This window comes from Oncorhynchus tshawytscha, unplaced genomic scaffold (genome assembly GCF_018296145.1).
Source record: "Oncorhynchus tshawytscha isolate Ot180627B unplaced genomic scaffold, Otsh_v2.0 Un_contig_298_pilon_pilon, whole genome shotgun sequence".
Taxonomy (NCBI): domain Eukaryota; kingdom Metazoa; phylum Chordata; class Actinopteri; order Salmoniformes; family Salmonidae; genus Oncorhynchus; species Oncorhynchus tshawytscha.
The window spans coordinates 130,001-145,410 of record NW_024609534.1 but is presented as its reverse complement, the minus strand read 5'-3'; the positions used below and the strand labels follow the sequence as shown (position 1 = coordinate 145,410).

Below are 15,410 nucleotides of genomic sequence, written 5' to 3'. Positions count from 1 at the left end.
GGCCATCATCAACACAGTTACACTGGGGCCATCATCAACACAGTTACACTGGGGCCATCATCAACACAGTTACACTGGGGCCATCATCAACACCTGTAACACAGTTACACTGGGGCCATCATCAACACAGTTACACTGGGGCCATCATCAACACCTGCAACACAGTTACACTGAAGGCCATCATCAACACCTGTAACACAGTTATACTGGGGCCATCATCAACACAGTTACACTGGGGCCATCATCAACACCTGCAACACAGTTATACTGGGGCCATCATCAACACAGTTACACTGAAGGCCATCATCAACACAGTTACACTGGGGCCATCATCAACACCTGTAACACAGTTATACTGGGGCCATCATCAACACAGTTACACTGGGGCCATCATCAACACAGTTATACTGGGGCCATCATCAACACCTGCAACACAGTTACACTGGGGCCATCATCAACACCTGCCAACACAGTTACACTGAGGCCATCATCAACACAGTTACACTGGGGCCATCATCAACAGTTACACTGGGGCCATCATCAACACAGTTACACTGGGGCCATCATCAACAGTTACAGTTCACACTGGGGCCATCATCAACACAGTTACACTGGGGCCATCATCAACACAGTTACACTGGGGCCATCATCAACACAGTTACACTGGGGCCATCATCAACACAGTTACACTGGGGCCATCATCAACACAGTTACACTGGGGCCATCATCAACACAGTTACACTGGGGCCATCATCAACACAGTTACACTGGGGCCATCATCAACACAGTTACACTGGGGCCATCATCAACACAGTTACACTGGGGCCATCATCAACACAGTTACACTGGGGCCATCATCAACACAGTTACACTGGGGCCATCATCAACACAGTTACACTGGGGCCATCATCAACACAGTTACACTGGGGCCATCATCAACACAGTTATACTGGGGCCATCATCAACACAGTTACACTGGGGCCATCATCAACACCTGTAACAGTTATACTGGGGCCATCATCAACACAGTTACACTGGGGCCATCATCAACACAGTTACACTGAAGGCCATCATCAACACAGTTACACTGGGGCCATCATCAACACCTGCAACACAGTTATACTGAGGCCATCATCAACACCTGTAACACAGTTATACTGGGGCCATCATCAACACAGTTATACTGAGGCCATCATAAACACAGTTATACTGAGGCCATCATCAACACAGTTATACTGAGGCCATCATCAAAACCTGCAACACAGTTATACTGGGGCCATCATCAACACCTGTAACACAGTTATACTGGGGCCACCATCAACACAGTTATACTGAGGCCATCATAAACACAGTTATACTGAGGCCATCATCAACACAGTTATACTGAGGCCATCATCAACACAGTTATACTGAGGCCATCATCAACACAGTTATACTGAGGCCATCATCAACACCTGTAACACAGTTATACTGAGGCCAGTTTAACAAACACACACTTGGGCTGCATCTGAAATGACTCCCTATTCCTCATATAGTCCACTGTCGGTAACCAGGGTCGTGTTCATAGACACATAATGGAGTGAAACACAGAGGTGTCTCAACCGTTAAAAAAAACTCTATTTCCTTTTCCATTGCAAAACAATTGGCTACAGTTTGTCCTGATGAACATGCCCCAGGTCTAGCCTTACCTGAGAGGAAGAGGCTGTGGCAGAGCAGCTCCTGTTGCCTGGTGTTGATGCAGTGCAGGAAGTGACCAGACAGGTAGACTACCACGTAGTAACCTGGGCAGAGAACAGCAGGCTAGTCTACATTTATTCATCAGCTATCTTGGACTGACCTCAAATGTTTTTGGTTTGTTTATTTGTTTATTCTCTTATGTAAATGTCTACTGTACAATAATAATAAACATCCTATCACAAATAACTCCTAAAACCACTTCCTCAGTCCCAAGTAGAAGTAGCACTATCAGGGGCTGTGATAGAATGGATGGGCTGTGTGGGAGTGTTCCAGTAGGTTCTGAAGGGGTTGTGATAGGATGGATGGGCTGTGTGGGAGTGTTCCAGTAGGTTCTGAAGGGGTTGTGATAGGATGGATGGGCTGTATGGGAGTGTTCCAGTGGGTACTGAAGGGGCTGTGATAGGATGGATGGGCTGTCTGGGAGTGTTCCAGCAGGTTCTGAAGGGGCTGTGATAGGATGGACAGGACGTCTGTGAGACAGATGTGTTGACTGACCTATAGGGATGAAGAGAGGGAGGAGATCTGTACTACATGGACTAGGGGTGCCATCCAGAGCCACTGAGAACGTTTTACTGCAGCCTGTAGAGGGCAGAGAGGCTCTGGTAGATTACAATGTACAACTTGAAACTTAATTAGTCATTTGTGAATAATGTATGGAACTAATGCAACATGGTAAGACGTATAATACTGAACCTCTGTGCACCAGGACTATGGTGTATGTGATCTCCTGGTTGACACAAGCAGGCTGGCTGTAACACACACACATACTCCCTGCAATCAACAGTAAGGAGCAGGTATTAAAACAACCAATTACACTCTAACAACAGATTAATACAAAGAAGAAGAAGTAGAAGCTAAAACAGAAGAAGAAGTAGAAGCAGAAGAAGAAGAAGAACCAGAAGAAGAAGAAGAAGAACCAGAAGAAGCAGAAGAAGAAGAAGCAGAAGAAGAAGCAGAAGAAGCAGAACCAGAAGAAGCAGAAGAAGAAGCAGAAGAAGAAGAAGAAGAACCAGAAGAAGAAGAACCAGAAGAAGCAGAACCAGAAGAAGAAGAACCAGAAGAACCAGAAGAAGAACCAGAAGAAGCAGAACCAGAAGAACCAGAAGAAGAACCAGAAGCAGAAGAAGAAGAACCAGAAGAAGAAATAGAAGCAGAAGAAGAAGACCCAGAAGAAGCAGAAGAAGCAGAACCAGAAGAAGAAGAACCAGAAGCAGAACCAGAAGAAGCAGAACCAGAAGCAGAACCAGAAGAAGCAGAAGAAGCAGAAGAAGAAGAAGCAGAAGAAGCAGAAGAAGCAGAACCAGAAGAAGCAGAACCAGAAGAAGCAGAAGAAGCAGAAGCAGAAGAAGCAGAAGCAGAAGAAGCAGAACCAGAAGAAGCAGAACCAGAATAAGCAGAAGAAGAAGCAGAAGAAGCAGAAGAAGAAGCAGAAGAAGAACCAGAAGAAGAACCAGAACCAGAAGAGGAAGAACAAGCAGAACCAGAAGAACAAGCAGAACCAGAAGAGGAAGAACAAGCAGAACCAGAAGAGGAAGAACAAGCAGAACCAGAAGAACAAGCAGAACCAGAAGAACAAGCAGAACCAGAAGAACAAGCAGAAGAATCAGAAGAACCAGAAGAAGCAGAAGAATCAGAAGAACCAGAAGAAGAAGAATCAGAAGAACCAGAAGAAGAAGAATCAGAAGAACCAGAAGAAGAATCAGAAGAACCAGAAGAAGAATCAGAAGAACCAGAAGAAGAATCAGAAGAACCAGAAGAAGAATCAGAAGGATAGAATTTTAACAATGTGGTATTGATTGGGGTCTTATTAAAAGCAACAGTGTTTCATTGGTTGAATCTTGAATGTCATTTGGAATAAGTAGCACAGTGAAGTGATTATGATCCTGGCCCTGGGCCGTCGTCAAACATCTTTAGATTTGATAGGCCTTTCAAAGAAACACAAATTGTTTTTACGATTGGGAAGCCTGCAGCATTTCCAATTGTGCAGCTTGACTAATGCAATCTTGAGAATTGAGAAGTTGTATTAAATCTGGGCTCTGTGAAGGGAGTGTGATTGTGCTGGTGGTGGACTGAACTGTCCATTGATCAAGGAGTGACACAGTTCATCTAGATCACAGTAGCTACAGCACTTACCCTCTGTTTCCATTCACGTCCCATGTCAAACAAAAAGTAATGACAAACTCAATGAAAGAGGAATGTTCTCCGAGCATAGAACATTATCAACACAGTACAGTACGGAGGTGAATCAGTTTATGTTCAACCAAAACCTGCCTGTGTTATTGGTGATCACCACCATCCTCATCTCCTCCCGTTCATGCTGCGTCTCTTGGTGATGGTCAAAGCCCAGGTTAACAAACCTAGGGGTCAAACACACAAGGTGTTATCCATACAGCATGACCAGAAATGGCTGAACATTGATGAACTGTTTTCAGGAAATACACAGTTCAGCTGAAAAGTTTTCACTTTTTATTCTTACCTCATACAGCTGAAAGGGTTAGAGGGCACCTCCAGGACAAGCTCAAACTGTCGGGAAGAGGGGGAAGCATTAAGTAGCCTGACCTGAAATCACTACCCATAAAGTGTTCATGATTAAATGATTTCTGCTGCTAAGTCTCACCAAGGTCTCACAGTTGCGGTCATGGCAGAATTGCACACATTTCAGCACAGCTTTTTCCTGACAGAGAAAGAAGGGAGGTCATTAATTTCATTATCAGGAGGAATTTCTGCATTCTTCTTCACAATTCAAAAGAAACAGAACATGTTAGTTTAAGGTGTTGTTGCCCAGGTCAGAGCCTAGTGTGTTACCTACAGTACCAGTCAAAAGTTTGGACACACCTACTCATTCAAGGGTCTTTCTTCATTTTTACTATGTTCTACATTGTAGAATAATAGTGAAGACATCAAAACTATGAAATAACACATATGAAATCATGTAGTAACCAAATAAGTGTTAAACATATCCAAATATATTTTATATTTGAGATTCTTTAAAGTAGCCACCCTACTATGGTTTGTGCTTAATGGGGACTATCATTTGTTTTCAACAGGACAATGACCCAACACACCTCCAGGCTGTGTAAGTGCTATTTGACCAAGGAGAGTGATGAAATCAAATCAAATCAAATTTTATTTGTCACATACACATGGTTAGCAGATGTTAATGCGAGTGTAGCGAAATGCTTGTGCTTCTAGTTCCGACAATGCAGTAATAACGAACAAGTAATCTAACTAACAATTCCAAAAAAAAATGTGTTGCATGAAGTGCTGCATCAGATGACCTGGCCTCCACAATCACCCGACCTCTACCCAATTGAGATGGTTTGGGATGAGTACGACCGCAGAGTGAAGGAAAAGCAGCCAACAAGTGCTCAACATATGTTGGAACTCCTTCAAGACTGTTGTAAAAGCATTCCAGGTGAAGCTGGTTGAGAGAATGCCAGTAGTGCAAAGCTGTCATCAAGGCAAAGGCTGGCTACTTTGAAGAATCTCAAATATAAAATATATTTAGATATTTTTAAGACCTTTTTGGTTACTACATGATTCCTTATGTGTTATTTGATAGTGTTGATGTCTTCACTATTATTCTACAATGTAGAACATAGTAAAACTAAAGAAAAACCCTTGAATGAGTAGGTGTGTCCAAACTTTTGACTGGTACTGTATATATGGTATGTTACCCTGTGTGTGAGGTAGAAGAGTCTCTGTGTCTGGCTGTCCCACTGGACCCAACTGAACTCCTCTGCCACCCTGTCTCTGGCCAGGCACTCTGGGTTCAACATCACCTGTTAGAACACCAGTCAACAGGAAGTGATGTCACTACGGAACAGTTGCATTCCATCCAGCTCTCTATAGTCTGTGACAGTGTTTCTTACCACTCTGTAACCCTCTTGTCTGACCAGCATTACATGGAGCTGCTCCACATCTGAAAGGTTAAAGGTCAAAGTTCAAAGCCTAAACCCTGAAGCCCCAGTGGCCATACCCTCCCAAAAACAGAGAACAGTGTCATCTAATATCTTTGTACTATCATAGTTAAAAGCTGTGACCCTCAGATTCGACCCCACTTCACTTCCCAGATACTCACAGCCATCTTCTGCTACCAGCAGCAGGTGACTCTCCAGCACTGAGTCCCTCTCTGTGTCTGGATGGAGGAACTGTATGAAACCAAAGATGACTGGTTAACATTCTTTGTAGTAGAACCAGGTTATAGCACATTGTTACATCAATGTAATAACAACCGAGGGGAAGCTTACTGTAATAGGTGTAACTGATAAGAGTACAGTAGAGTCCAAGTACAAAACAATATAGCTCTATACCTGAACTCTGACTCGGCAGTCGACAGCCTTCAGGACCTTAGTGTTGTTAATGGGATGGATCTCAATGAGGAGGGTCAGACATTTTGAAACTAGGAGTAGACAATTGAAAGGTGTTATATATGGTAATGATTAACTTCACTGACCTGAAACAGCAGAAAACTGCTTCACCGCCTGTGCTGCCCTTGTGATCACTGCTGCTCATTCCAACACACACAGGTGACCGATATAGTGCGGCCTACAGCCAATAGTTGTGTACAGTTTGAACCTGTCGTGTAGAGTACACTTGAAACACTTAAAAACCTGTGGTGCATGTGTGGATAGATACTTCATAACATCCTGAATGTTACCCATCTGACTATTAGAGTTGTAGTGAATACAGCCACAGGTCTGTCTCCCTAAAGGCTCAGAGAGAACCAGAGGGAAACAGAGAGCTAGTTATCAAGCAGGATATAGCTTATCACTTCCCTCTTCATAACATACTGTAGATTAACATGGTTTTCTGTCTAGTAGCATTTCTCTAATCTTCAGCTTCTGTGTTTGTTTGTTTGAGGTGTGTGTGTGTCAGTGTGTGTGTGTGGGGGGGGGTCGAGTCAAGGGAGACAGGTACCTGGTCTGAGGCGCTCCTCTGTTCTTGTCCTCTGTGCCAAACTGACCGCTAAAAATTAGATTAAAAGACAAGTATGTGAGGTGATGTGGGTTCAGTGACGTGACTTCAATACAATGGCTCTTGGCTGTCGGCTCAGTCACAAGACATTGTTCCTCTCTCGTGATGATAAGGTTCTCCCACGGGGTGATCACAATCTTGGACTGGAAATGTCAGTAGGCTGTATGTAGGAAAACCTGTATCTAGTCTAACACTGACACACTAGGGGAGGAGACACTGGCTCAACACTTTAGTGAGGATCCTTGTTTCACTGTCTGTGTGTCTTTGTACTACGCATGTGTGTCACATAGAATTAGAATACCATGGATTCTAGAGTTTTATCTGTTCTACACCATAGAATTACAATACCACGGATTCTAGAGTTTTATCTGTTCTACACCATAGAATTACAATACCATGGATTCTAGAGTTTTATCTGTTCTACACCACAGAATTACAATACCATGGATTCTAGAGTTTTATCTGTTCTACACCATAGAATTACAATACCATGGATTCTAGAGTTTTATCTGTTCTACACCATAGAATTACAATACCACGGATTCTAGAGTTATCTGTTCTACACCATAGAATTACAATACCACGGATTCTAGAGTTTTATCTGTTCTACACCACAGAGTTACAATACCATGGATTCTAGAGTTTTATCTGTTCTACACCACAGAATTACAATACCATGGATTCTAGAGTTTTATCTGTTCTACACCATAGAATTACAATACCATGGATTCTAGAGTTTTATCTGTTCTACACCATAGAATTACAATACCATGGATTCTAGAGTTTTATCTGTTCTACACCATAGAATTACAATACCATGGATTCTAGAGTTTTATCTGTTCTACACCATAGAATTACAATACCATGGATTCTAGAGTTTTATCTGTTCTACACCATAGAATTACAATACCATGGATTCTAGAGTTATATCTGTTCTACACCATAGAATTACAATACCATGGATTCTAGAGTTTCATCTGTTCTACACCATAGAATTCAATAGAACAATTAAAGTATCTCTATGTTCTACACATTCTATTTCTAAGTCCATGAACAGGTCCTTACCCAGCAGAGTCTCCTCCTTATTCAGAGAACAGCTGCTGACACACACCTGCTTGTCAAATGTGTAGAGGAGCTGTGAAGAGAGGGGAGAGGTGAGAGGGGTAGGGGACAGGGGTTAGGGGACAGGGGTTAGGGGACAGGGGTTAGGGGAGAGGTGAGAGGGGTAAGAGGACAGGGGTTAGGGGACAGGGGACAGGGGTTAGGGGTTAGGGGTAAGGGGACAGGGGTTAGGGGACAGGGGTTAGGGGACAGGGGTTAGGGGACAGGGGACAGGGGACAGGGGACAGGGGTTAGGGGTAAGGGGACAGGGCCCATGATGAACACTACAAACAGCTGGTGGTGATCAGGCAGTGTACTAGGAGTAACCTCACATTCCATTAAGACTATGGACTGGCATATACACACATACTCACCCACTCACTCACTCACTCTTATTGTCACACACTCACGGTCAAACACACACAGTCAAACACACACAGTCACACACACACCCACCCACACAGAGGAAGCTCTACCTTATTCTGTCTGGTATTGGGGTCATATTTCCCGATCCTGGTGGTCCCTGTTTCCCCCTGAGAGATGAGAGGAGGGAGGAGGAAAGCCATTACGGCTCATAATGACTGTGTGTGTGTGTGTGTGTGTGTGTGTGTAATGACCTATACTTATGCCCATGACATCTCAGCTGTCTATGTGGGGCTTAACACTCCCTCACAGTCTGAGGATACTTTATGAACAACTCTATGTTATAAAGAAACAGAATACCTCTTAACCAGTAGCTCTTAACCAGTAGCTCTTAACCAGTATCTTATTCATCTGCAGTGGTCTGTCATGAGTCTTTGGGCTTCTATTTGGAGCCTCCGTCCCAGATCCCCATGGGCCCTGGTCAAAAGTAGTGCACTATAGGGTATAGGGTGCCATTGGGATGCTACACTATAAGGAATAGGATGCCATTGGGATGCTGCACTATAGGGTATAGGGTGCCATTGGGATGCACCCTAGACAGAGAGAATGTCCCCACCACTTCCCGAAGAGCACATTGTTGGTTATGTGTGGAACGTCACGTTTGACATACCCATTATAATGCTATGTGAATGCCCCTTGCCCAGTGTCCACTTACTTTCCAGGAGTAGAGGACTCCTCCATCCCGTTCAATGTTGAGGATCCGAGTGTCAACGATCCCTGAGTATTCTGTAGTGGAAAAAATACATTTTGCCATTACATATGTAACTACTATCATGGTATTTGTCACGCATTGTCACCTTGTGCGTAAAGGCACAAAGTATACGTTTTGGATATCGGCCGAGCGATACAACCAGATAGCTCTTACCTTTGATTATTCCTACAGTCGCCTCTTTCTTAAATATACTTGACACCACATCCTGCTGCAAATCGAAAGTTGCGCTTAGTTGCAACATGTGTGCGGTTGACCTCCTCCACAATTTACTGATTTCCACGTCTATTATGCATCAAACACTTATGAAGAAATGCCTTCAATTAGAGCCTCCGCGATTTCACACTATCCGGAAGACGCCATCCCTATAGCCTGAAGTTACAACTTGACATACAATGCAGCATCACGTGATCGTTGTAAATAACGTTTTGATGCTAGTCCAGTAGCCGTTTAAGCAGTGTTTTACGCACCGAAAACAAAGCAGAAGGTGTGATTTGAAAGGGAATCACTTCCCTTGAGATCTGCAGCCATACAGTAATTTACTCAACTTCACACCGAACCATATTCACAGCTCGCTGTGCCCTCTTCATAGAGCCCTCCCTCTCGGGTCAGACAGCGGAGACGCCCGCTCTGATAGGCCGGACAAGCGATCACTCCGGTGGCTCAGAATATCTCACCGCCTTTGCTGCCTGCCTGGGCTGGGTGTCACCTGATTATGGACAACATAAAAAAATTAAGGAATGGAGGTGCTGTGCGACCACCAGAGGGTAAAACATACACAAACACAGAAGGCTATTTATTTAACATTCACAGCCTACTTTATCTTCGTTTTGCTATGTTGGTGTCTTTGTGTCCCTCATGCATTGTATCCTATTATTGAAAAGGCTACCCCATTGACCATTCAATCTAGTCTTAGCGCTATGTAATACTACCTGACAATAAATTAGGCTAGTTATATCAGCACTGTCTCAAATTCGATTTTCATCAAATCTGCAACCTAGCTTTGTACCCACACGGTGGCGGAAGTGTATAGAAAACCTAATGCGATCCGAACACTGTTCTGAATGAACCTACAGGAGCTTATTGTGCGCCGCCCTATGGGACACCCAATCACGGCCGGTTGTGATATAGCCTGGATTCGAACCTGGGTGTCTGTAGTGACTCCTCTCTCTAGCACTTAGTATACATTTAAAATGGAAACGTGTGAAACTGCTCAGATTATAAGGTATTGCATCAGCTACAACTACTGAGTTACCATCAACATGACACATTATAACTGAGATACCATCAACAAGACTAGACACATTATAACTGAGTTACCATCAACATGACACATTATAACTGAGATACCATCAACATGACTAGACACATTATAACTGAGATACCATCAACATGACTAGACACATTATAACTGAGATACCATCAACATGACTCTAGACACATTATAACTGAGATACCATCAACATGACTAGACACATTATAACTGAGATACCATCAACATGACACATTATAACTGAGATACCATCAACATGACTAGACACATTATAACTGAGATACCATCAACATGACTCTAGACACATTATAACTGAGTTACCATCAACATGACTAGACACATTATAACTGAGATACCATCAACATGACTAGACACATTATAACTGAGATACCATCAACATGACTCTAGACACATTATAACTGAGTTACCATCAACATGACTAGACACATTATAACTGAGATACCATCAACATGACTAGACACATTATAACTGAGATACCATCAACATGACTAGACACATTATAACTGAGATACCATCAACATGACACATTATAACTGAGTTACCATCAACATGACTAGACACATTATAACTGAGTTACCATCAACATGACTCTAGACACATTATAACTGAGATACCATCAACATGACTAGACACATTATAACTGAGATACCATCAACATGACTCTAGACACATTATAACTGAGTTACCATCAACATGACTAGACACATTATAACTGAGTTACCATCAACATGACTCTAGACACATTATAACTGAGTTACCATCAACATGACTCTAGACACATTATAACTGAGTTACCATCAACATGACTAGACACATTATAACTGAGTTACCATCAACATGACTCTAGACACATTATAACTGAGATACCATCAACATGACTCTAGACACATTATAACTGAGATACCATCAACATGACTAGACACATTATAACTGAGATACCATCAACATGACTAGACACATTATAACTGAGATACCATCAACATGACTCTAGACACATTATAACTGAGTTACCATCAACATGACTAGACACATTATAACTGAGTTACCATCAACATGACTCTAGACACATTATAACTGAGATACCATCAACATGACTCTAGACACATTTTAACTGAGTTACCATCAACATGACTCTAGACACATTATAACTGAGATACCATCAACATGACTCTAGACACATTATAACTGAGTTACCATCAACATGACTCCAATTATCTTACAGTAATTAACATCCTCTTCCTGGTGTATGGTTGACTTCCTGGGAGGTCCTAGAGACGGCCCTAGGAGTGTACATTGTTGTAGTTTCCTGTAGGCACAGGTCTAGGATCAGCTTGTGTACCTACAGTGTATAGAAGTTATGGTGAGTGTATCTACAATGGTCCGTACCTGCATTTGACATGACTCCATTCTATTGTTGAGCTGGTGTGACTCAGTAATGACTGGTACTCACTGTGCATGTGGGGAATGTTGGTTTTGTAGATTTTGTGAGTCAATGTCCTCATTAGGAGGAAATTTATTTGAATTGAACGATGACTGGACATACTGTCAGTGTGACTTTCCTTCCCGCCAAGCCTTCATACCAGACCAGTGTGTTTCAGGCTTTGATACATCCCTGTCTGTATAAGGAATAGGATGCCATTTAGGGAATAGGGTGCTATTTAGGGAATAGGGTGCCATTTAGGGAATAGGATGCCATTTAGGGAATAGGATGCCATTTAGGGAATAGGATGCTATTTAGGGAATAGGGTGGTATTTAGGGAATAGGATGCTATTTAGGGAATAGGATGCTATTTAGGGAATAGGGTGCTATTTAGGGAATAGGGTGCTATTTAGGGAATAGGATGCTATTTAGGGAATAGGGTGCCATTTAGGGAATAGGATGCCATTTAGGGAATAGGATGCTATTTAGGGAATAGGGTGCTATTTAGGGAATAGGGTGCCATTTAGGGAATAGGATGCTATTTAGGGAATAGGATGCTATTTAGGGAATAGGATGCTATTTAGGGAATATGGTGCTATTTAGGGAATAGGATGCTATTTAGGGAATATGATGCTATTTAGGGAATATGGTGCTATTTAGGGAATAGGATGCTATTTAGGGAATATGATGCTATTTAGGGAATATGGTGCTATTTAGGGAATAGGATGCTATTTAGGGAATATGGTGCTATTTAGGGAATAGGATGCTATTTAGGGAATATGGTGCTATTTAGGGAATAGGATGCTATTTAGGGAATAGGATGCTATTTAGGGAATAGGATGCTATTTAGGGAATAGTGTGCTATTTAGGGAATAGGATGCCATTTAGGGAATAGGATGCTATTTAGGGAATAGGATGCTATTTAGGGAATAGTGTGCTATTTAGGGAATAGGATGCTATTTAGGGAATAGGGTGCTATTTAGGGAATAGGATGCTATTTAGGGAATAGGATGCTATTTAGGGAATAGGATGCCATTTAGGGAATAGGATGCTATTTAGGGAATAGGATGCTATTTAGGGAATAGGATGCTATTTAGGGAATAGGATGCTATTTAGGGAATAGGATGCTATTTAGGGAATAGGGTGCTATTTAGGGAATAGGATGCTATTTAGGGAATAGGATGCTATTTAGGGAATAGGATGCTATTTAGGGAATAGGGTGCTATTTAAGGAATATGGTGCTATTTAGGGAATAGGATGCTATTTAGGGAATATGATGCTATTTAGGGAATAGGATGCTATTTAGGGAATAGGATGCCATTTAGGGAATAGGATGCTATTTAGGGAATAGGATGCTATTTAGGGAATAGGATGCTATTTAGGGAATAGGATGCTATTTAGGGAATAGGATGCTATTTAGGGAATAGGATGCCATTTAAGATGCAAACCTAGAACCGTACAGTTGTCATTCATAACATGCACTTGACCTTTCATTCAACCTCTGTTGAACGTTCTAAAAATATTGCTCAGTTTAATGAAAACCAAAATCTCCCGTCACTGCATTTCAAGCAGATGTGTGTTCACTGTTCATCGAAGACTAGAGAGACCAAAGTCTCCTCTGACCCAGAGACCAACACACCCCAGATGAGGTCGGTGATTCACAGCCTAACAACAGCTAACCCAGGAACAACACTGCTGCAGCCAACCAGACAGCGCTTCCTGAAGACAGGATAGTCTGTGGAGGCATCTACAATGGCACCCTATTCCCTATATAGTGCACTACTTTTTGATTAGGGCCCTATGTGCCCTCTGGTCAAAAGTAGTGTACTATATAGGGATCGGGGTGCTATTTCAGACACACTGTGGGTCTGGATTGAGGCATGGCGGCACCCATGCCACCACACCATCGCCATCTTCTCGACAGGGTGGGCACGTCGGGGTGGGGTAGGGGGGTGGGCACGTCGGGGTGGGGGGTAGGGGGGTGGGCACGTCGGGGTGGGGTAGGGGGTGGGCACGTCGGGGTGGGGTAGGGGGGTGGGCACGTCGGGGTGGGGTAGGGGGTGGGCACGTCGGGGTGGGGTAGGGGGTGGGCACGTCGGGGTGGGGTAGGGGGTGGGCACGTCGGGGTGGGGTAGGGGGTGGGCACGTCGGGGTGGGGTAGGGGGGGGGCACGTCGGGGTGGGGTAGGGGGTGGGCACGTCGGGGTGGGGTAGGGGGTGGGCACGTCGGGGTGGGGTAGGGGGGTGGGCACGTCTTTCTTTAGTTTGGGTTTTCAGTTCCATTATTGTTTGATGGATGGCCTGTTCCAGCTGGTTCTGTTCTGCCAGTGGGTTCTCATGTGTTTGTGTTTCTGTTCAGAACTGCGGTTCAGTCCGTGAGGGACTCTTCCCCCCATGGCCGTGCAGGACCTTGGAAAAACACAGAATAACACACACATGGCTTACACGACACATGGCTCTCTCACACACACACACACACACACACACACACACACACACACACACACACACACACACACACACACACACACACACATACACACACACACACACACAGAGATACACAAATGCACGCACACATGGCTCACAAACACACACAAAGATACATGCACACACAGGTCACAAACACACACACACACAGACACACACACACACAGCTCTCACACATACAGGCCGGGACAGCAATTATGTGGAGGTTCTAAATCTGACAGAGGGACCGACCACCTCCATCTGGCTCTCAGCAGAATGGGAGAGACAGTCGTGGTGGACGGGCCCCTGTTGTGTGTGTGTGTGTGTGTGTGTGTGTGGTGTGTGTGTGTGGTGAAAATCAGAGAGTTAAGAATGAAACAGACATATGATTTAGGACAGAGACAGGCAGCCTGGAGTCTGAGGGGTTGGTGTGGGTCACATAGAGGGTGTCACTATACACACACACACACACACACACACACGCGCGCACACATAGCACCCAATGCCACATAAGCCACAGCACCACTCCCTAAGCCCAATCCACACCCACGCTCCCACTACCCCTCTGTTTCTGTTCTTTGTGTGGGTGAATATAGACTCCCATGTTGTTTCTATTCTTTGTGTGGGTGAATATAGACTCCCATGTTGTTTCTGTTCTTTGTGTGGGTGAATATAGACTCCCATGTTGTTTCTGTTCTTTGTGTGGGTGAATATAGACTCCCATGTTGTTTCTATTCTTTGTGTGTGTAACAGTTCTCCTCTTCCTCTGAAGAAGAGGTGTAGCAGGGATCGGACCAAGACGCAGCGTGGTTATAATTCATGGCTCTTTTAATAACAAAACTATACATGAATAAACTACAAAACAAGAAACACGAAAACCCGAAACAGTCCCGTGTGGTACAAACACTGACACAGGAGACAACCACCCACAAAACCCAACACCAAACAGGCTACCTAAATATGGTTCCCAATCAGAGACAATGACTAACACCTGCCTCTGATTGAGAACCATATCAGGCCAAACATAGAAATAGACAAACCAGACACACAACATAGAATGCCCACCCAGCTCACGTCCTGACCAACACTAAAACAAGGAAAACACACAAGAACGATGGTCAGAACGTGACAGTGTGGGTGAATATGGACTCCCATTCTGTTTAGGTTTCCAAAATATGAACAAGAAAGGATTCTGCTCCAGAGGCCTCTGTCAACTCAAGGCACCTGGATTCAGTGAAGGTTAGGAGTGTTGCAGCCTATTCCATCTCTTTGTTGACTGTT

General features: G+C 43.7%; 1 protein-coding gene across 17 annotated transcripts in view; it reads right to left on the bottom strand.

The window, feature by feature from the left end:
• LOC112228456 (gamma-secretase-activating protein) overlaps positions 1-9,562 on the bottom strand; it is a 39,155-nt gene extending 29,593 nt beyond the window's left edge. For 13 of the 17 annotated variants that reach the window (XR_006082304.1, XR_006082301.1, XR_006082303.1 and 10 more), the window contains exons 1-16: positions 9,104-9,561; positions 8,894-8,964; positions 8,292-8,348; positions 7,780-7,849; positions 6,658-6,705; positions 6,051-6,139; positions 5,819-5,888; positions 5,610-5,659; positions 5,415-5,519; positions 4,355-4,411; positions 4,214-4,260; positions 4,009-4,094; positions 3,871-3,873; positions 2,431-2,508; positions 2,233-2,316; positions 1,689-1,781 (exon numbers count right to left, since the gene is read on the bottom strand). Coding sequence is in view for 4 of the 17 variants with exons in the window: in XM_042315751.1 (XP_042171685.1) it covers positions 1,689-1,781; positions 2,233-2,316; positions 2,431-2,508; positions 3,871-3,873; positions 4,009-4,094; positions 4,214-4,260; positions 4,355-4,411; positions 5,415-5,519; positions 5,610-5,659; positions 5,819-5,888; positions 6,051-6,139; positions 6,658-6,705; positions 7,780-7,849; positions 8,292-8,348; positions 8,894-8,964; positions 9,104-9,191 (1,096 nt within the window). In the remaining 13 variants the exon portion in view is untranslated. Of the gene's footprint in view, positions 1-1,688; positions 1,782-2,232; positions 2,317-2,430; positions 2,509-3,870; positions 3,874-4,008; positions 4,095-4,213; positions 4,261-4,354; positions 4,412-5,414; positions 5,520-5,609; positions 5,660-5,818; positions 5,889-6,050; positions 6,140-6,657; positions 6,706-7,779; positions 7,850-8,291; positions 8,349-8,893; positions 8,965-9,103 lie in introns of all 17 variants that reach the window. The other 4 variants (XM_042315751.1, XM_042315750.1, XM_042315748.1 and 1 more) reach the window with 3 other exon arrangements.
• Between the last annotated feature and the right edge of the window lie 5,848 nt (positions 9,563-15,410).